At 39.1% G+C, this 22,144-nt stretch overlaps 1 protein-coding gene and 1 long non-coding RNA gene across 2 annotated transcripts in view; both read right to left on the bottom strand.

The window, feature by feature from the left end:
• The window catches only part of itga4 (integrin subunit alpha 4), a 26,841-nt gene extending 4,934 nt beyond the window's left edge, over positions 1–21,907 (bottom strand). The window contains exons 1-23 of the mRNA XM_022740290.1: positions 21,526–21,907; positions 19,973–20,173; positions 19,204–19,322; positions 18,641–18,741; positions 17,525–17,657; positions 16,997–17,064; positions 16,453–16,585; positions 13,071–13,156; positions 12,890–12,952; positions 12,666–12,806; positions 12,119–12,227; positions 10,438–10,532; positions 9,782–9,872; positions 9,624–9,669; positions 9,363–9,517; positions 8,276–8,430; positions 8,011–8,163; positions 7,424–7,500; positions 5,892–6,033; positions 5,619–5,720; positions 4,817–4,893; positions 4,629–4,718; positions 4,286–4,373 (exon numbers count right to left, since the gene is read on the bottom strand). Of these exons, the coding sequence (XP_022596011.1) occupies positions 4,286–4,373; positions 4,629–4,718; positions 4,817–4,893; positions 5,619–5,720; positions 5,892–6,033; positions 7,424–7,500; positions 8,011–8,163; positions 8,276–8,430; positions 9,363–9,517; positions 9,624–9,669; positions 9,782–9,872; positions 10,438–10,532; positions 12,119–12,227; positions 12,666–12,806; positions 12,890–12,952; positions 13,071–13,156; positions 16,453–16,585; positions 16,997–17,064; positions 17,525–17,657; positions 18,641–18,741; positions 19,204–19,322; positions 19,973–20,160 (2,412 nt within the window). The 5' untranslated portion in view covers positions 20,161–20,173; positions 21,526–21,907. The remainder of the gene's footprint in view (positions 1–4,285; positions 4,374–4,628; positions 4,719–4,816; positions 4,894–5,618; positions 5,721–5,891; positions 6,034–7,423; positions 7,501–8,010; positions 8,164–8,275; positions 8,431–9,362; positions 9,518–9,623; positions 9,670–9,781; positions 9,873–10,437; positions 10,533–12,118; positions 12,228–12,665; positions 12,807–12,889; positions 12,953–13,070; positions 13,157–16,452; positions 16,586–16,996; positions 17,065–17,524; positions 17,658–18,640; positions 18,742–19,203; positions 19,323–19,972; positions 20,174–21,525) is intronic.
• LOC111218157 lies at positions 1,739–3,841 on the bottom strand. The gene is made up of 3 exons (XR_002664972.1): positions 3,791–3,841; positions 3,179–3,255; positions 1,739–1,783 (listed from the first exon to the last, which is right to left on the bottom strand). It is a non-coding gene; the product is annotated as an uncharacterized LOC111218157 (long non-coding RNA).
• Positions 21,908–22,144: the final 237 nt, after the last annotated feature.

Below are 22,144 nucleotides of genomic sequence, written 5' to 3'. Positions count from 1 at the left end.
CCGTTAAATTCAAAGTCCTGAGGCAGACTGACGTTTACCTGTTATGTGTAGTTGAATTCTTTCAGGTGTAGCTAGTCAACTTGGAGTCAAGTCTTCATCTCCAAACACAAAAGAGTCGGAGTCACAAACTGCAGACAGACAAACACACAGACATGCAGTCAAATAGGACCAACTCAGCAGAGTTTTAGTTGCAGCATCTCCATCATGTCCACATGTCCAACATCTTTTAAATTCTCTGAAGACTATTATATTATTATTATTATTATTATTATAGAGCATATTCATATTTACTTGAGTGTTTTTTATATTTTACTTGAATTGTATTTATTGTAGAAATGAAAATGAGTAAGTTGTATATTTTTTCATTGTGTGCTAACTCACCCGTGGATGTTGATGTTGACTCCATATTTAAGATGAAGGGGGAGACTGATGGCGTTGTCATGGAGATACTCCTCCCTCTCATAGTTATCACTGAAGAGAAAACATTAATATATAATCAACTTGCAAACGTCTAATCTTTAACGCATAGATGATTGAGAAATGATTTTTTGTGGGAGCGTGCCCTTACTGCTGGTGTTAACATGGATGTTGATGTCACCTGCTGTGCTGTTCTGGTTCACATCCAAAAGGAAGCTGATGTTCAACTACCAGAAACAGGAAATGTCATTAATTTCAAATGGTTTTCAGTCTCACTCATCCTGCTTCACTGTAAACTCTAAACTAATGTCCTTTTTTTGTCCTTCATCTGAAGTTTAATTATTGAGTTCATGTTTAATCTCTAAGTTTTCAGATGTTGATGGAAATTACGACTTAAAACTGCTGCTCTGTGTGATTCTAGGGGGAACTTGGATATTTCAACAGTTTCTTTCACAATATTTACTCAAAAAAACTGAGACACAGGAAATTAGCAAGTATCTTGATAGATAGAGAACAGAAAGTACAGACACACTGGATCTCATCCCTGACCTACAGGCAGTTTTGAGTGATACTGAGCTTGTGGACCAGTGTTAGTGAACTGTCTTTGTTAGCCATGCTAGCAGTGTGTAGCCTCTCATCAAGTGCTATCAACAGATCAAAAATCTTTTTTGTCCAATAGTTTGGTTTACGACCAAATACCTGCAAAACTAATAACACTCACATCAGCCTTAGCTGTACTTTCAGTTTGCAGTAATCAGCAAATGTTAATCATGTCCGTCTGACATGGTGAACATAATTAGCATTGTGCTTGTGAGCATATTAATGTGCTGAATTAGCATTTACATCAAAGTGCCACTGTATTTAAGTGCAGGCTCACAGAGTAGCTAACATGTAACGTTACTCGAGTCATAAACATTTTCAGTAACAGTCTGTAACTGGCTGAGGCTTACCTGGTTGTGGCTGGGAGGGAGGAGGCCTGGTGACGCTGCAGTCAACAACCACCATTGTACTGTTGATTTCCTGAGTGACATCACAACTGACCACATTCTCCTGCTGCACACACAGATTAGCAAAGCATTTTGTTAGTTATTTGTGTTGTTAAGGTTATAATCCTTAAGATTTAAAAAAAAATAATCAAACCTGTTTTCAATACTAAATAGTCAAGTAGTAATCAAGTCAATTTTTTGGGACAACGAATTTATAGATGCATGAGGTAAACTCACGTTCTGCGGACTTTTAATGTAGTGGATGTTGTTTGGGAATTGGAGTGTCAGACGTGGCAGGAATGCATTGTCTCCAGAGTTCAACAGCGATGTTTTCAAACATGATGGTCTGTCCGGAGCCAAGAGCGAAGTAGTCCTGCTGACTGAGTAGAGAAAACAACAACAGAGCTTATGGTCCAGCCACAACCAATATCAAAATATAGCTGCTGACTACTAAACAACGAACGTTAGGGTTGTGGAAACAATTTTAACGCTTACTTGTAATAGAAACATTTCCCCAATAAGAAAATGAGACACTGATATACTGTTAATAAGTTAACATTGCTTGATGACATAGCAACAAACAATCATGTGATGGAATCCAAGGACAACATTGCTAACAGTACTGCCTATAGTGTCATATGGCAGCCCACTTTTCAAAATGAGCTCTGAAGAATATGCAAAGTTTGCTTAACAACAAACACACGTTCTGGTATATCTGTCAGACGAAAGTAACTTCAAAAGGAAACTGAGTTGGTATAGAGTCATAACAACCTTAAAACATAAAGCTCTCATCCATTTTTACATTGGCACAGTTATTTCATTGTGAAATGTTATTTTATGGTATAGGTGAAATAATATAACCTTTTTAGCTGCAAACATTTCACACTCCAAGACTTATCAATTTATACTGACAAGATTTGTTTTATATTTGTAGAATTTATAGATTTTTGTTTTTGCAGCTCATACAGTTGTTGGCCATTTTAACCTTCTGAATCTACAAGTTCAAATAAACTGAAGTACACTAAAAACTTTGACAGAATTCTCATCTCTGTCCTTTAAATATGAGGCTGCACAGTTAGCTTATCTGGAAATCTGGAAACTCACCAATTAACCGATTATATAATACCTGTTGAACCCCTACACAGAAAGAAATGTAAAAATGATATCTGCCGTTTTTGTAGGTGTATTTTTGTACGTCGGCCAGATGTTTCCCCTACTTCCAGTGCTTATACCAAGCTAGGCTAACCACATCCTGACTTCTGCTAACAATACAAAACACACAGACATGAGAGTGGTATCAGTCTTCTCATCTCACTCTGGCCAGAAAAAGTGAATAAGCATATTTCACAAAACAATGTCAAACAGTTGCTCAAATTTATATTGTGATAAATATTGATATTGTGTTTCTGAACAATAACAGCATAGTCCAGCTACAACGAAGATAAAAGCACTGCTGCTGACTGATATTGTTTCTAAATGGCTCTCCTGAATTAGCCAGCAGCTAATTAGCATCATCTGACTGGAAAAACCTCCATGTTATTTTTTAGAGAACGGAGTGGCTCGTTTTGCATTAAAACACAATTTAAGACAGGTCATCAAAACTATGACCGGTGTGTGACTTATGTGTCCTAACTGAATCAGTAAGGAAACAATACAGCTGTTGTTTCAGACTGTTCCTCTCTGTGTATTTCTTTGCGATTCACACACAACTCCTTGCTCCACATGTGTGTGTGTGTGTGTGTGTGTTGTGTGTGTGTGTGTATGTGCTTTCTTACTGTGGCAGCACTAGTTGAGCTGACAACTGCATGTTGGTTGAACAGTTTACCAGAGAACAGGAACGAGCAAACCGAGTCTGAAAGAGAGAAAGGCAGGGAATTTACTGATGACGTTAATAATAATAATAATAATAATAATATAATAATAATAATAATAATAAAATAATATCTATCTGACCCCAGATAGATGATTAACAGATGATTAACATTGTCCTCAAGCCTAACTCTAGCTGTAAATTCCTACATGTTCACTCTTCCTGCTCTGTTTGTATGAGCCAGTGGGACATGGTGTGGGCACAGGATGAGTGGAGTGATCTTGGTTAATATGTTGCAGCTGTAATTATATTCTGGATGTAGGGCGATCATTATGAGTCTGTGTGGTGGAGCTGAACATCAGATTAGCTGTTTCCTTCCTTGAAAACAGATCAGATTGGTGATGGAAAGACAGATTTAATGAAGCCGCTCCAACAGGAAACTGAGGGTAAATTTGACTGTGTTAGTTTAAGTTGTTGCTCTGGTAGGAGAACCAAAAAACAGCACTGCACATATACTTTTAGTTGTACACACTTAGCACTAGCTGGGACCTGGTTGGTGTTTAGCATTGGTCAGTACCTGGTTGGTGATGGTGTTCTGGTGTCCTGCTCTCTGCTGCAGAATAGGTTTTTAATGGAGGAAGGTTTTAGAAGAGGCTTTGTGGGTTTTTGTTTCTCTGAGACTATAGGAAACTTCAAACTGGACTGGAGTAAAAATATCCCTCACGTCTTTCTGTAGGAGGAAGAAAAAGGTAAATATTGTTGTCAGTCATTAACATGTTATTAGGCTCATGTTAAATGTAATTTCATTGTATGTTTTTTTTTTGGAGTGTTTTGAGTGAGTTACCCTTTGGTGGTGAGTTTTTTGGAAATATATCAGCTGTACAGACATTGGCTGAAGACAAGGTCAAAGCGTTGTGTTTGCATTCAGTCTTGTGTCAGCCTCATTTGTGTCCGTTCACGTCCACTTGCATCTTTCTATTGACTTTGTACGTGACTGTGTAGCGTCCAGAATTCACTTTTGCGTTCTGTCTGAACACACCTGAACAAAGTCCTGAGGCAGACTGACGTTTACCTTGTATGTGTAGTTGAATCTTTCAGTGTAGCAGTCAACTGGAGTCAAGTCTTCATCTCCAAACACAAAAGAGTCGGGAGTCACAAAACTGCAGACAGACAAACACACAGACATGCAGTCAAATAGGACCAACTCAGCAGAGTTTTAGTTGCAGCATCTCCATCATGTCCCACATGTCCAACATCTTTTAAATCTTCTGAAGACTATTATATTATTATTATTATTATTATTATAGAGCATATTCATATTTACTTGAGTGTTTTTTATATTTTACTTGAATTGTATTTTATTGTAGAATGAAAATGAGTAAGTTGTATATTTTTTCATTTGTGTGCTAACTCACCCGTGGATGTTGATGTTGACTCCATATTTAAGATGAAGGGGGAGACTGATGGCGTTGTCATGGAGATACTCCTCCCTCTCATAGTTATCACTGAAGAGAAAACATTAATATATAATCAACTTGCAAACGTCTAATCTTTAACGCATAGATGGATTGAGAAATGATTTTTGTAGGGAGCGTGCCCTTACCTGCTGGTGTTAACATGGATGTTGATGTCACCTGCTGTGCTGTTCTGGTTCACATCCAAAAGGAAGCTGATGTTCAACTACCAGAAACAGGAAATTTTATTAATTTCAAATGGTTTTCAGTCTCACTCATCCTGCTTCACTGTAAACTCTAAACTAATGTCCTTTTTTTGTCTTCATCTGTGAAGTTTAATTATTGAGTTCATGTTAATCTCTAAGTTTTCAGATGTTGATGGAAATTACGACTTAAAACTGCTGCTCTGTGTGATTCTAGGGGGAACTTGGATATTTCAACAGTTTCTTTCACAATATTTACTCAAAAAAACTGAGACACAGGAAATATAGCAAGTATCTTGATAGATAGAGAACAGAAAGTACAGACACACTGGATCTCATCCCTGACCTACAGGCAGTTTTGAGTGATACTGAGCTGTGGACCAGTGTTAGTGAACTGTCTTTGTTAGCCATGCTAGCAGTGTGTAGCCTCTCATCAAGTGCTATCAACAGATCAAAAATCTTTTTTGTCCAATAGTTTGGTTTACGACCAAATACCTGCAAAACTAATAACACTCACATCAGCCTTAGCTGTACTTTCAGTTTGCAGTAATCAGCAAATGTTATCATGTCCGTCTGACATGGTGAACATAATTAGCATTGTGCTTGTGAGCATATTAATGTGCTGACATTAGCATTTACATCAAAGTGCCACTGTATTTAAGTGCAGGCTCACAGAGTAGCTAACATGTAGACGTTACTCGAGTCATAAAACATTTTCAGTAACAGTCTGTAACTGGCTGAGGCTTACCTGGTTGTGGGCTGGGAGGAGGAGGCTGGTGACGCTGCAGTCAACAACCACCATTGTACTGTTGATTTCCTGAGTGACATCACAACTGACCACATTCTCCTGCTGCACACACAGATTAGCAAAGGCAGTTTGTTAGTTATTTGTGTTGTTAAGGTTATAATCCTTAAGATTTAAAAAAAATAATCAAACCCTGTTTTCAATACTAAATAGTCAAGTAGTAATCAAGTCAATTTTTTGGGACAACGAATTTATAGATGCATGAGGTAAACTCACGTTCTGCAGGACTTTAATGTAGTGGATGTTGTTTGGGAATTGGAGTGTCAGACGTGGCAGGAATGCATTGTCTCCAGAGTTCAACAGCGATGTTTTCAACATGATGGTCTGTCCGGAGCCAAGAGCGAAGTAGTCCTGCTGACTGAGTAGAGAAAACAACAACAGAGCTTATGGTCCAGCCACAACCAATATCAAAATATAGCTGCTGACTACTAACAACGAACGCTAGGGTTGTGGAAACAATTTTAACGCTTACTTGTATAGAAACATTTCCCCAATAAGAAAATGAGACACTGATATACTGTTAATAAGTTACATTGCTTGATGACATAGCAACAAACAATCATGTGATGGAATCCAAGGACAACATTGCTAACAGTACTGCCCTATAGTGTCATATGGCAGCCCACTTTTCAAAATGAGCTCTGAAGAATATGCAAAGTTTGCTTAACACAACACACGTTCTGGTATCATCTGTCAGACGAAAGTAACTTCAAAAGGAAACTGAGTTGGTATAGAGTCATAACAACCTTAAAACATAAAGCTCTCATCCATTTTTACATTGGCACAGTTATTTCATTGTGAAATGTTATTTTATGGTATAGAGTGAAATAATATAACCTTCTTAGCTGCAAACATTTCACACTCCAAGACCTATCAATTTATACTGACAAGATTTGTTTTATATTTGTAGAATTTATAGATTTTGTTTTTGCAGCTCATACAGTTGTTGGCCATTTTAACCTTCTGAATCTACAAGTTCAAATAAACTGAAGTACACTAAAAACTTTGACAGAATTCTCATCTCTGTCCTTTAAATATGAGGCTGCACAGTTAGCTTATCTGGAAATCTGGAAACTCACCAATTAACCGATTATATAATACCTGTTGAACCCCTACACAGAAAAGAAATGTAAAAATGATATCTGCCGTTTTTGTAGGTGTATTTTTGTACGTCGGCCAGATGTTTCCCCCTACTTCCAGTGCTTATACCAAGCTAGGCTAACCACATCCTGACTTCTGCTACATACAAAACACACAGACATGAGAGTGGTATCAGTCTTCTCATCTCACTCTGGCCAAGAAAAGTGAATAAGCATATTTCACAAAACAATGTCAAACAGTTGCTCAAATTTATATTGTGATAAATATTGATATTGTGTTTCTGAACAATAACAGCATAGTCCAGCTACAACGAAGATAAAAGCACTGCTGCTGACTGATATTGTTCTAAATGGATCCTCCTGAATTAGCCAGCAGCTAATTAGCATCATCTGACTGGAAAAACCTCCATGTTAATTTTAGAGAACGGAGTGGCTCGTTTTGCATTAAAACACAATTTAAGACAGGTCATCAAAACTATGACCGGTGTGTGACTTATGTGTCCTAACTGAATCAGTAAGGAAACAATACAGCTGTTGTTTCAGACTGTTCCTCTCTGTGTATTTCTTTGCGATTCACACACAACTCCTTGCTCCACATGTGTGTGTGTGTGTGTGTGTGTGTGTGTGTGTGTGTATGTGCTTTCTTACTGTGGCAGCACTAGTTGAGCTGACAACTGCATGTTGGTTGAACAGTTTACCAGAGAACAGGAACGAGCAAACCGAGTCTGAAAGAGAGAAAGGCAGGGAATTTACTGATGACGTTAATAATAATAATAATAATAATAATAATATCTATCTGACCCCAGATAGATGATTAACAGATGATTAACATTGTCCTCAAGCCTAACTCTAGCTGTAAATTCCTACATGTTCACTCTTCCTGCTCTGTTTGTATGAGCCAGTGGGACATGGTGTGGGCACAGGATGAGTGGAGTGATCTTGGTTAATATGTTGCAGCTGTAATTATATCTGGATTAGCAGGAAGTCATTATGAGTCTGTGTGGTGGAGCTGACATCAGATTAGCTGTTTCCTTCCCTTGAAAACAGATCAGATTGGTGATGGAAAGACAGATTTAATGAAGCCGCTCCAACAGGAAACTGAGGGTAAATTTGACTGTGTTAGTTTAAGTTGTTGCTCTGGTAGGAGAACCAAACAAACAGCACTGCACATATACTTTTAGTTGTACACACTTAGCACTAGCTGGGACCTGGTTGGTGTTAGCATTGGTCAGTACCTGGTTGGTGATGGTGTTCTGGTGTCCTGCTCTCTGCTGCAGAATAGGTTTTAATGGAGGGAAGGTTTTAGAAGAGGCTTTGTGGGTTTTTGTTTCTCTGAGACTATAGGAAACTTCAAACTGGACTGGAGTAAAAATATCCCTCACGTCTTTCTGTAGGAGGAAGAAAAAGGTAAATATTGTTGTCAGTCATTAACATGTTATTAGGCTCATGTTAAATGTATTTCATTGTATGTTTTTTTTTGGAGGTGTTTGAGTGAGTTACCCTTTGGTGAGCCACATGTGTTGTACAAGTGACATGGCCATGTCGTGCTCTCACACGACCCTTTGTGCTATTAGACGACCCGTTACCATGGAAATAGAAACGATGAGGGAAGGATGGCTTATGGAGGAGGTCAGAGGTCAAATTATATTGAAGCTCTGAAGAGGAGAGGAACAATGTTAAATATCAGTAGGTAAATCATACACTCTTAAGAACAATATAAGTGACCATTTGCTAAACTCCTCTACCAGTGATTCCCAGTCACAACTGAGAAATAACTAAACACTGAAGGCCTGTCAAGCTGTGGATTTCTCCACATGTTGAAGCGGAGTATACAGGGTGAGAAATGTAGCGAGATATACTCTATATTTGTTAGAGTTTGTTGCGTCACATCTGTTTAGCTTTTCAAAAAAACGAAAACACATGAGCACAAGTGTATTTGTCTGCTCAAACATAAGTTGCAAACACCCAACTAGCTTCCTGTAAACTCCTGTGTACTACCGTACAAGGTACTGTAACTACACTAGTGTATGCGGTTGATTTAAAAAAGCTCTGTTCATGACAAGAATATCCACTATGTTGTATTACCCCTAGCAACATTACTCGAAATATAGTATTACATTTGCCATGCACCTCTGTTAGTCCTCATCGTAAAAGCCTTTTAAAAGTGAAAACAACCTGTTTGAAAATGTGCTGACTTTTTGCCTGGTGTATATTTTACCTTCAGTCTTTCAGCACAATATGTATATGTATATGTATATGTATATGTATGTAGCCAGAAAGTGCATATCAAAGATCCTTTTACAGGGTTCTTGTTTTAAACTGAGCCAGCTGAAAACATTAAAAAGTCAGCCAGACACAACCCATGGAGCTTTCGTTAGCTTTCTTAGCTAAAAATCTGATAACACTTCATGGTCGTTACTTAGAAATGAAAAGCTGCTTTTGTGTACCTCTATCTGAAATAAATAACCCATTGTTTCAATTAATACTAAGAATTGCAGGTCAATTGGGTTTGACCTATAATTTTAAAAACATGAGCAGGTTGGGTCTACAGCCAGTCTCATATACTCGACAGTCGGGTTTGCAGTACCTATAGCTCCTGTGTACCGTCTGGACCTGACACTGAAGCAGACGGTGACATTGAAGCAGACAGTTGGAGTCTTGTGTTCTTGGCACAGCGCCAGCCGCTGGTCAATCTGCTCAGGCAGAGCCAGAGACGCCTTCACCTGAATCACTGGACGAGTCCTGCAGCAAACAGGACACATGCAGAGCAATTATTACAGCATGATGACTGGACTGAAAGGAAAGTACACAAGTCCAGTTGGAACATAAAGCTTCAGTGTGGTTTTACCTGAGAACCACAGCTGAGTCTGAGAGGAACGCACCAACTGCCACATCTGCAGAGACACAGGGAGTTTAACCTGGTTTAACGCAGATCTAATGTGTACATGAATGTAATATGGCAGATGTTGTGACACAGGAAATGATCGTTGTGCAAGTTGGGGTTACCCTGGTAACCATTATCGTCAATGTCAACGCCGGAGCTCAGTGACTGGCCGAACATCCTGAGGTTATGACCCAAGGTGGATCCAGTAATTCTCTGAAAACACACAAATACACCATTGTCAGACATAACAAAGTTGGTCATACAAAAAAATGCACGAAGGTGTCACTTGTCAGCTCTGGGTGAGTGTGATGGGCATTTCCCTCTATTGTTGTATATTTTACAAATCAAAGTCAGTCCTGATTAAATTTAACATAAATATTCTCCCTTATAATCAAAATTAAGCTAGAGAATGGCTTTATAAGCTGCCTGAAATAGCACCATATCATCCTCACTGTGCTCGGTGAAACACAGTAGTGAATGCAGACGAGACCCATGCTCTGTCTGAACAGTGATTGGTTTAGGATTTATTACAGTCTTAAAGGAACTGTCCATTTTGTCTTGTAATGATTTGTCCTCAACTACATTTCTGTCTCTTCGAACTATAGAGACTCCAATAGGGGATCATACTGATATGAATGAAACAACAGAAATAAGTTGTAATAAACTGCAAATATCAATTAAGTGTTGAATCATAAAATATATTATTATTATTATTAATTATTGTTTGTGTTATTAGCAGCTTAATATTACTGATATATTTCTGTGTCAGTGTTTGTACCTGAGATGGAGTTGATGAGATGCCGTCCTTCCTGCCATTATAGATGTAGACAGCTCCTTTTAGGTCATCTTCCTGTGGTGCACCAACCGCCACATCTACAAATACACATGGAAGTAAATGTTACTGTATTAGTGAGGACTTGCTACCTAGCAGAATCAGCCTATCTGTTTACGTTTCCAGTCTTTATGCTAAACTAAGATAACCATCTCGTGGCTGCAGTTTTACATTTTGCGTACAGACATCAAAGTGGTATCAATCTTCTCATCTAACTTGCAGCAAGAAAGCAAATTAGTGTATTTCCAAAATGCTGACCACTTACTTAAATAATTTACTACTTTACTTTACAAGACTAAGAGTCCACAACGATACTAGCAGCTTTGTTAGGCTATACTAAACACATGCTAATGTTTAGCAGCAAACATACTGCATGTTTGTTTAGCACTGTCAGCAACTTAGTTTAGCATGGAAGTATGCTAGCAAATTTGCTAATTAGCACCAAACACAAAATACAGCTAATGCTGATGGGAATTCATTAGTTTTGCAGGTATTTTATCTTTACAGAACAAATTTAAAATTTTAATGGCTTAACCAAATTTCATGTGGTGCTAGAGAAAAAGTCAGGGGATCACCAAAGTCTCATCACCTTAGAACCAGAAATACCTAAACAAAATTTTGTACCAATCCCTCAAGAAGATGTTGAAGTAGCTAAGGAAAAGTCTGATCTGCTAATAGCACTAAATGAAAAGAGGATCAAAGTCGTACAGATTCATCCTCTCGAGATAATGAACCAAAGACTGACATTGCCCTCCATAGAGCTGCTAGTGTGGCTAAAAAAATACAAGTAAATAATAAAATTAAAAGTCCTTCTGTTTAGGAGTCAGCTACAAATTATCTGAGGGGGGAGGGGGTAAAGGTTTTGTACTTAAAACCTCTGTGTTTCTAAAACTGTGGCTCCACCCTGTAGGAAAATGGTCAGCAGGATGAAAGTGCTCAGGGTTTGTACATCAACATGAGAAAACACCAAGAAAACACCAGCATTGATCTTTAATATTTAACCTGAGGCCTTTGAAGATGTGAAGGTCTGAAAGTTAATCTGCTTTTTTTTAAACAAAGAGTGAGCTACTGGAACCCACACACACACACACACAAACACACACACAAACAAACACACACACACACACACACACACACACACACACACACACACACACACACACACACACACACACACACACACACACACAGAGCCTTTTATCTAGCAGTGGCAGATTAGAAGGCAGGTTCAGGGTTCAGTTAAACAGCAGCAACAGTTTGTCATTACAGATGTAATGAACTTAATAACACCCTCCACCCCTCACACATCACCACCCCACACACACACACATACGTACGTTGAGGGGTCTCTTTGTGTGAGGGCGTCGAGTAGTGACAGTCTCTTAGTTATCACAAATTGGCAGTTACTGTTGGTAGTGTGGGTTGTGCTCCCTTGGTATGTGTTTTTGGTTGTTTAGTGCAGCAGGAGTCATGCAAGTATTATAGAAGTTTTTGTAGTATTTATATTTTTGTAATGGTACTAGCAGCAGTAATAGTCACAGTAATATTGTAGCAGCAGCATTGTAGCAATAACTAGTATTTGCAAGTGGTATGCTGATAGGTCAGGCTGTGCAGGTGTGATAGCTACCATGGTAACCGTCATCGTCCAGGTCTCCCAGGTCAGCAATGGTCTCTCCAAACCGGGCTGCATAGGCGTCGCTGCCAGTCAGCTGAAACGCCGCCTCCGACAAGTTGGCCTGAGACAGAGTCAGTTTGTGAGAAAACACACGTCACAGTGGGAAAAATCACAGATGTGATTAGCATTAACGAAAGCTATAGATTCCATTTAGCTGCCTCAGTTTCAGGGTCCTGGTATCACTGGCTCACTGTCGCACTGCCATGACTTTACTGGGACACTTGAACAGAGCCATTGTTAATGTTATTAATAACACTGTTCATGCAATGACAAGTCAAAATATCTACTGTGGGAAAGGCCTATTCAAAACAACAAATTAATTCTGAGCAGGTTTCCAGAACGTAATGGGTTCACATGTGAAGAAATACAAAGTTAGATATGCACAAACAAGTCAGTATTCAGATTAAAAAACCCTTGATTTCTATCCAAATGTAGCTCAAGCACATTTTGAAAACTGCTGGCATAGACTATGTGTTCATTTTTGTGTGTGTGCACTCACCTGGCCCTGGTTGATGTACACGTGGACTCGTCCCTCCTCCCTGGTAACGCCGGTTGCCATGGGAGCACCGACCAACAGATCTGACAAACCATCTGCATTCAGATCCACCACGCACACACTGGAGCCGAAGTAAGCTCCCAGCTACAGACACAGAGACACACACACACTATCTATCTATCTATCTATCTATCTGTCTATCTATCTAAGGATAAGTGGTTGCTTACCTCTTTTCCGGACACTTCAGAGATTACACGCAACATGTTCTCCACTACAGTGAAGATGAAGACCTGCACATCACATAACACAATACAAGATATCAAAATAAAATCGACAACAATTTTTATCAAAAGTGATGAATCTTGACATCGCAAAAATATCTACAACACAAACTGGTCCTGGTTCTACCTTGCCCCTCTGGTTGTACTGCGGAGCTCCACCCACCACCTCCACAGTAGCAGGACTCAGGAAGTGACCGGCTCCAACAGAGTAACCTGATCAACAGCAGGACACAATGTTGCATAGTCAGACTTCTGCAGTAGTGGAAAGGTACTTTAACTTGAATATTTCCATTCTGTGCTACTTTCTACTTGTACTTCTTGTCACATTCAAACATTCAGATGTCTCAGAGTTGTTAGAAGTTCCCTCTCAACTTCTCAGACAGTTTCATTAAAATAACTGTTTGTGGCATAAACATGTAAAATTATCCAATATTTCACAAATAATAAACATTAACAAAAATAAATTTGTGTAACAGAACTTTGTACTACTTCTTTCTTCTCCCATTAATCGCCCCACTACCCCTCAGATTTATCTGGGGACCCTTTGGAGGGGCCTTGCCCTAAGGTGAGAACCAGTAGACTAAACAAGCTAGATGTACTGTATATAAAGTAGTTAAAACAAGGTCCAGTTCAACCAGCTCCAACAGTAAAATGTTGCTTACACATTGATGCATCAATATTGACAATTTTATAATGTCATATTTAATTTACATTTCAGTCACATGAAACATTTTACTGAACAACCACTACCTTTCACTTTTTATACTTTAAGTATTTAGCTTATACTACAACAGTACTGTTTACCCCTGTTTCCAGCATTTATGCTAAGCTAACCTGCTGCTAACTGTAGCTTTGTATTTACTGCACAGACATGAAAGTAGTATAAATCTTTAACTTAGTCTCCTGTAAAAAAGTGAATAGGCCTATTTTCCCAAATAGATTTCTTTAATGTGGCAGTGAGCACATGGTAATAAGTGAAAGCAAACCAAATGAAGAATGAATCTTTGTCTTTTTTTCATCTGCATTATGACGGCCGCACAGTATGAGAATGTTGTTTAGAGAGATTTTACACAGTACATCAACCTGAAAACTGCCCAATAAGACTGTAAGTTACTTTGTTCGTGACTTCATTTAAGGTTGGGGTTTGACATAAGGCGGTTATTGTTGAGGTTAAGTTTCAAGGAAATGAAAAGGAAATGAATACAAGTCCAAAGTACAAAAAAAATCACACGTGTGTCTGTGTGTGTGTGTGGGTATGAGAGAAAGTTTCACAAACAACCACAGCTTTCATCAGACCAATTACTTTCTGCTGGTTTGTGTTGACTACTGACTACAAACCACTGTGGACACACACACACGAGCATACCCACACACACTTAAAGTTTCAACTCCCATTATAACTGAACAGCCAACATTTTGCAGTGCCATCTGTTGTTACTGTGCCTGTTAGTTAGTCAGCAGTTCTGACATGGTGGCAAAAGATGTTTTCTTTCAGCAGAGATAGGAAGAAAAAGGGCATTCAGCTTAAGAACATCACACCTTTCTGCTCAGCTTCCTGCTTATCTTGTTCAGGACTGCAGAATACTGAGAAGCCAGATTTCATAGTGATTCAGTTTATGTCTTGAAGAAAAAACATGTTTCTTTAAATCTGTTTTTATACACAAGGTTTCTGCAACATTCACCAAGTTAAATTTAAGACTTTTTAATACTGTTTTTTTTACACCATATACAATGCAATTTAATGTCTGTTTCACAATCATACTTGCTATGGAAACTATGGAAGTATGATGAAAAACCAGTAGGGAAAACAGAGACTAGAATTATTATTATATATTATATATTATCAAATTTTTTCAGTACTTCCCAGCAGAATATAATAATAATTCCTAATAATATAGTTCATTAAATTAATGCAGCCTGGACCTGTATAAGCAGCAGAAAATGGACGGATGAATTAACTTACAAAGAATGATTCATTAATTTAGGTTTTTGCTAAAAGTTAATACTTGCCCATGAGACAAAGAGCTTCCTAGCTACTGTAGCTGGCAGTAGTGACTGTGTTTGCTACAGGTCTAATGGTGCCGACTGAAACTCCACAAAAAATGATTGAACAGCCTCCTACGTGCAATCCATTGTCAAAACAATCCCATTTTGTTTATAGATGTACAGTGGGGTCCAAAAGTATAAGACCACTTTTCCATTACTGGGAACGATTTTCCCATTAATGGAAAAGTGGTCTGTGCTACTCTTGTGCTACTTTTTCCAAAAATATGAGAGCCCTTTCCATTAATGGGAAAATGGTCTCATACTATCTATAACATCTCCCGACAGCTCAAAGGCAGACACAAAACATTACTGCCTACAGTAGCCAGGAAATGCTTAAGACTTTTGTAAATACATTTTCAATATCTTGTTAATACCTGATAAAACAAAATTGAATGCCTTTTAAAACTTGCAGACCTTCAGATAAAATGTTCAGGACAAAAAGTCAGGTAGGAGAAAGAATCACTGTACAACACCAGTGTAGTGGGATCAAAAGAAATAGCACAGCTGCAGCTGTTTCTAAAATAATTTCCCATAAAGTCAGAGCTTTGACTGAAACTGAGATAAGCAACTCATGCACAGTAAGAAAAAACCATGCTCTCTCTGTTCTCATTTCTGTCCTTTCTCTGCACCATCACTCCACATCATCCAACCAAAAAGTACCAACCAAAAAACTCTTCAAGCTGCAGTGTTGAGTGTTAATCTCTGAGTTGTTTTTCGATATGGGGTGGCAACAATCATGCTAAATACATCCATATTTTGTATACCACTACTTATTTAACAATAGCAGTGATAATAAAGCATCACTTAATCTCAAAGGCAAATACATTACCTTTCTTATATGTGATTCACAAAAAGACTCCTGGTGAATGTTTTTGATGTCAAGCGCCAAGAAAGTTTTGGTTTGCAATTGCAGTAACATGTATTCAGACCAACATTAGCACAAAACAAGCTTTTAAAAGCCTCATTACCTTTAATAAAGCCCCGTTCAGACATGCAACAGACATGTCGGCAAACTGGGAATAAAAACAATCAACAACCTATGGTTGTGGACAGATTGACAAAATTTTTGACCCTTATAAATAAAAGAGGCAGCATAATTCTTAACCTATGTTAATTAACTTAATTAAGTGACAAGTATTCATTGATTTACCAGACAGAACTGGGGATGAGCGTCCCTTGCACTCAGGATAGTGATTGATTATGGCTTCGATGTCAAAATAAATTTCAAAATATTTCAGTGATGCAGTGTGTGAGCAGAGAGAAAAAAACGTCTTCTTTCTTTTATATCATTAAAATTTTCAACTCATCATCGTTTTCCATGAGCAATATTCCCAGTCAGTAGTGGTAACTATACAGTGTTGGCGGTACTTGTACATAGCTATAGTACAGCAGTAGTACCAGCAGCGGCTACATAAGAACAGACATAATGATATATTGGTAGTAGTAGCAGGTGTATCATCTACCCAGGTAGCTTCCGAAGCTGACTGATCCAGTGTCATCATCAAGGTACACTGACATCCCTCCACTGGACGTGTTAAACACCAGGACTGAGCCCATCCAGTACGACGTCCCTGGGGCCCCCATGATGATCAGATCCTGAGAGAGATAGAGACAGGCAGATGTCAGAGTCTCCAACATAAAGCGTGCCCTTCATCTCTATTTAAGCTCTAATATATCTATATCATGCATGTGACATATCACAAACTCAGTTTATCTAACATGTGTTGCTCTAAAATTGAAATTGTGAGTCTTCATTTTAGACACAGGAAACTGAGAAGACTTGTTCTCTTTTCTAAAATGGTGAAAATGCTATTTGACATTTTGTTTCGACAGCATTAGGAGGAACAAGAAAAAAGCACATGGCTTCTGTTGGCTCCAGCTTTTAAAAACATGATACACTTCTGGAGTTTTGAATAAAACAGCACTGACAGATCACATTCAGTCTGCTAATGAAAACAGAGAAGAAGACAGGAGTTTAAATAAATTTGTTGTCTTTGTGCTACTGACCTCTGTCAGGAAATTAGAAATACCGGCCTGACATGACCCATAATCTTCACCGAACTTCCGCTGGTGGTCTGCAATAGGCATACAGCGATAAACAGACATGCTGAGAGGTGAAGGTGAACAAACAAATATGAAGATAAAACCCAAATGATTTCCTTCTACGGCTGAGCAGCTGCTTTCACACACATTTGAGAGAAGCGAGGACTATTTAAAATCTCAAAACCTGCAGAGGGGTCATAAAGCATCTGAACAGTGGCACATTGTTTAAAGTGGCCATAATTGATATTTTTATAATAACCGTGAATCACATGACAATGAAATTTCCTAACATGAAATGGCTCATGGTGATGAAACTATAGAGAGTTAGCACCTGAATCTGAATCTGTTCACATGTTCACAGCTTCACTGTCAAGAGCGACAGGATCAACAAAGTAGCTCTGGCGAAGTGAGCTATAATATGTTTTCTTACATTATCGTTATTAATAACTTTCACACACCAGTGAGAAAACCAGTCCGTGTGCATGTGTGTACCTCTATAGCAGGGGATCATGGGTCGGCCGTGACTCAGGTCACTGCCATAGCGATAACAGACTCCGTTAGGCAGCTTGTGGTTCTGACTGTCTTTCTTGGAGTAGTAGATGTTCTTCCAGCGGTGTGCACATGCCTGAAAACACACACACACACACACACACACACACACACACACACACACACACAAACACACACACACACACACACACACACGTGTGTGAAACATGTGACATGGACTCATTACTGTCAATAACACAATCACAAGTTAGCAGCGGACTGTTGTTGTTCCCATGACAGACTCTATGTGTGTGTGTGTGTGTGGGTGTGTGTGTGTGTGAACTTCCTCCCTGTTGTGTATTTATTTTACCCCTGCAGTAATCTTTCACTCACTGAGTAATAGAGACAATGACAGCGAGGAGGCAGTTGGTACTGTAGATAGTTTTGCCCAATCACTAAATTAAAAGCTCCTCTCAGACATGGAAATCTTTAACATCTCTGGGGATGCCTTTGGAGTTGTCAAACATAAGCTCTCTGTTGTGTAATGGCTAATGTAATTGGTAATGCCTTTATCCACATGACAGGACCAGCATGGATAGGGGTACAAATATACTGCGTCACTGCTGGAGAACTGTGAGTTGTGAAGTATTAATATGAAGGAAGAACACGTCTCAGTTCTCTCACAGGTTTACTTCGTCTTTCGCTAATTTTTTGTGTAAGGGAGAATTAAACCGTTTTTGGGCACATTTGTGGAAACAGAATCTAAGCCTTAGGCCTTTGTTATTTCCCTTTGCAGTGGTTGACTGACAATGTAGGGCCGGTGTTGTTTTCATGATGCTCTACTGATGGAGTGCATCATAATCCTGTATGGCCTGCAAATGCTGATACAATGCGTTGTTTTCCCTTTTTCATTAGAATGGGCCGGAGAGACCAGTGAACAAATCAAAAAGATAATGCCTGTGTTCGTCCATCCCATTTCTTCACTTCTGGAGGTGTGTGTGTGTGTGTGTGTGTGTGTGTGTGTATGTGTGCGTGTGTGCGTGTGTGCGAGCGAGAGAGAGAGAGAGAGAGAGAGAGAGAGAGAGAGAGAGAGAGAGAGAGAGAAAGTGGGTATCTCACCATGACATGTCCTCCTTTGTCGCCAGGTTGTCTGGACAGACTGACTCCCAGCCACTGGTGATCACTCTCTGCTTCACACGTCTTCCCACAGCTCAGCACATCTGCACACACACAAACACAAATTCTGTTTACACTGTTTCCCACATGCAGCCTTCACAGGTAAGTCAGTGGTGCTTTACTGTTGAAGGCCAAAGCTGACCAGCTGATAGTGTTACAGAGTAGACAGCTGGGTCCCATGGATATATCTCATGAGCAAGACAAGACTTTTGTGTTCTTGATATGAAAATATCAACATGTCAGATTACTGATTGTGTGGTCAGACCAACAACAACACTGCATCCAAAGAAATCAAGGGGGTGCGTGGTGTGGACACACTGCTTCATTTGATCCCCAAAGTTCAATCTGAATAATAGATTCACAAGCTCAAAGGCTCATCAGCCATTCAGATGAATGATGGTGAGGAGGCAGCATTTTTTCACACCAGACTAAAGTCAGTCTGAACACAACCATAGTCTCTCAAATGCTGAAGAAAATGACACAGAAACACAGAGATAAAAACACACCAGCAGGCATGCGATGGCAGTGACGGGACTCAGCACTGATGTTGCAGCGATAAACAGCTCCTGGAGATTGAATGGACGGATTGGAGGTTGAGTTCTCGACTGGCGCTCCAACCACCAACCTGAGGGAGAGAGAGTGAGTTAGACAAGATCTGTGTGCCTGCTCAGTGTCTGAATGGCATCTGTGTGTGAAGCATCAAAGAGCTTCTGTCATTGACAAAAACTGCGTAATTAGCATGCACATGCACATACACACACACAAACAGGATTATTAAGGTCAAAATCCATGACTGAGGAGATTCATTATCAACATTATGAATGCCCATAACGCTCTGAAATGTAATTCAGCCCGTTATGGTAACAACAATATCCAATGTCATTTTCTGCAATGGTGATGTGAGCAGTGACTGGCCAGTTGCCAAAGCCCACCATTTGTGATATCATCATGCCCAAACTTTCAGACGTTTCATATAACACATTGAAACCCATGAAATTTAGTTGATAAATATAACATGACTTCATAACTTTACAGTCAGTATTGCCTGCCATTCAAGGAAACAAGAGATGTAGTGTTCATATCAATACAGGATCAAGAGAGGATCTACAAGCAGATCAAAAAAGATCCAACAGTAGATCAATACAGGATAAAGCAGATCAAATGGAGAGGATCCGTAGTGGAAGAATAAGAGATCAACAGTAGAACAGAGGGTCAATAGTAGATCAACAGAGGATCAATCACAGATCATTATCAGATGAAATTAAATATCCAGACCAGTTATGAGCTCTGTGGTGATGCAGCAGGACTGAGTATCCAAACATGGAGGAGGGGGAACCTCTGAACTCCAGACTGTGGTCCTGATCCAGATTGTATCCTGCTGCAGGACAGACCAGCACCAGGACCTGAATGAGGGCCAGTACGAAACTGCAGTGCACAAAAACGCTGACCGCTGAGGGATACATGATGGCGGACAAACTGCAGGACACCAAAGAGAAACCAATCAACAATCAAAACTGTAAATCCAGAGAAATAACAAGAATCATCAGTTTCTGATATTTCCATCTCCATCTTTACAATCTCATATTGACTGTCCAAATTCTTTACAGGTACACCAAAATCAGGATGAATTTTGGAGACAGGTGTAAAAAAAGGATTCACAAAACAACTACAATATGTCTATTTGATGGAATGGAGTGGCCATAAAAAACATGGAGTCTAAGCTTGGAATATTTCACTCAATGAAAAAGAGCTAAAACAAGACAATACAGAGTATTAGAGGTACACCAATTAGTGAATTAATTGAATAGTAAACTGCCTATCAAAAATTAATCATCAACAACTTTTCTTTGTCATGGGTGAATGTAAACTGAATATCTTTGTAAAGCTGTATATGAATACATCTCTATATGCTGTGGGAAATTAGAATGGGCATTTTCACAAGTTAACATCAGCAGCCCGTTAGCTTAGCTTAGGGCGGAAACAGCTAGCCTAGCTCTGTCCAAGGATAACACCCCCAAAATGTTTAATTATTGCTTTAACTCGTCCATTTTTTGTTGTTAAACATTTTATTGTTAGTAGTTTTTAATTCACATTTTATTCTCTGCTAATTGTCTCTAGCCTATTTTTAGAAGAACTTTGGGCTTGAAAGGTATAATACAAAGGGAGTTATTGTTATTATTTTTGTTACCAGAGAGTAGAAAATCAGTTCAAGGACTCTAAAATGATCCAGATAGTGAGAAGAAGCTTGTCTAACAATGAGTGCTCCTTAAATTAATCAAACTATTACTTAAAAAAAAACCCTGAGGGTATAACATCTTCAAATGTCCTTTCATTCAACCAAAGTAAAAAAAAAAAAAAAAAAAGATATTCACAAAATGTTTAACTTTTTCTTCACTATTTTGGCTTGATACAATATCAAAATAGCGGCAGACTGTTTCAGATCTACTTTGATGTGATACCAGACAGATTGACCAGGATGAACACACTGACTGACGATATATATAAAAAAACTGCCCAGGGCCATACTTTTAGGTATGGCCTAGAAAAAACATTTCTAATTTGTAAAAGTCCAATAACAGAGATTTACTGGAAATTGATTATTTTTACGTGAGTCAGGATTATTTATTTATCATCAGTTTGTTTAGATTTATTTCGATTAATCAACCAATGGTTCTGTCTTTAAAATGTCTACAACACCAAACACCTTCTTTTTTTAATCAAACGGTACAGAAACTAACGAAGAAGAAAATGACTGTTGACTGAAAACTTTTCATGACTTATTTACTGACTAACTCTCTGGTGGTTTAGTAACTGGGAGTTTACGGTACCGTTCAGACAGCAGATTTATCGGGTCAAACTGTGGTTCCTGTCGAAACCGAGTAGATGTTTAATCAGTTCCTGGCAAACAGAATCAAAAGAGCCGCAGTTTGTGTCAGAAAAGTCCGTAAAATCCTCCTTGGTCCCGGTGTGACTCGGTCGTGAAACCTCCTGTTGCTCCTCCTCAATCCGTTAACCGTCTAGCGCGTGGACCGACTGTCCATCACCGCGAGGCAAGAGCGCACGAGGCTCCGAGATTCTCTGACAGACATACAAGTGATGAATCGAAAATCGAAAAAACTCAAGCGAAAAATCTGTCAACACTAAACTTCGTCTTAGTTCATCTGAGTTTCAGATGAAGTTAATGAAACTGAGAACCGAGCGCGCTGAGACCTTCCCTCCCTCCCACTCTGTGTGTGTGTGCGTGCGTGCGTGTGTGTGTATGTATAACGGTGTTTCCTTTTCACCCTTGCAATGTCCGCCCTAAATAAGTGCGCGAGGGTGTGCACACGGCTTCTTGTGTGCGTGCTTGCGTGTGTGTGTGCGCGCGCTCGCCCGGGGTGTTTCCTCCTCAGTTATCACTATAGTGTGAAAGGAGCCTGTGGCTGTAATCTGATTTTACTGTCTGAA

This window comes from Seriola dumerili, unplaced genomic scaffold (genome assembly GCF_002260705.1).
Source record: "Seriola dumerili isolate Sdu_G_001 unplaced genomic scaffold, Sdu_1.0 BDQW01000052.1, whole genome shotgun sequence".
NCBI lineage: Eukaryota > Metazoa > Chordata > Actinopteri > Carangiformes > Carangidae > Seriola > Seriola dumerili.
This window is presented reverse-complemented; position numbering and strand designations above follow the sequence as displayed.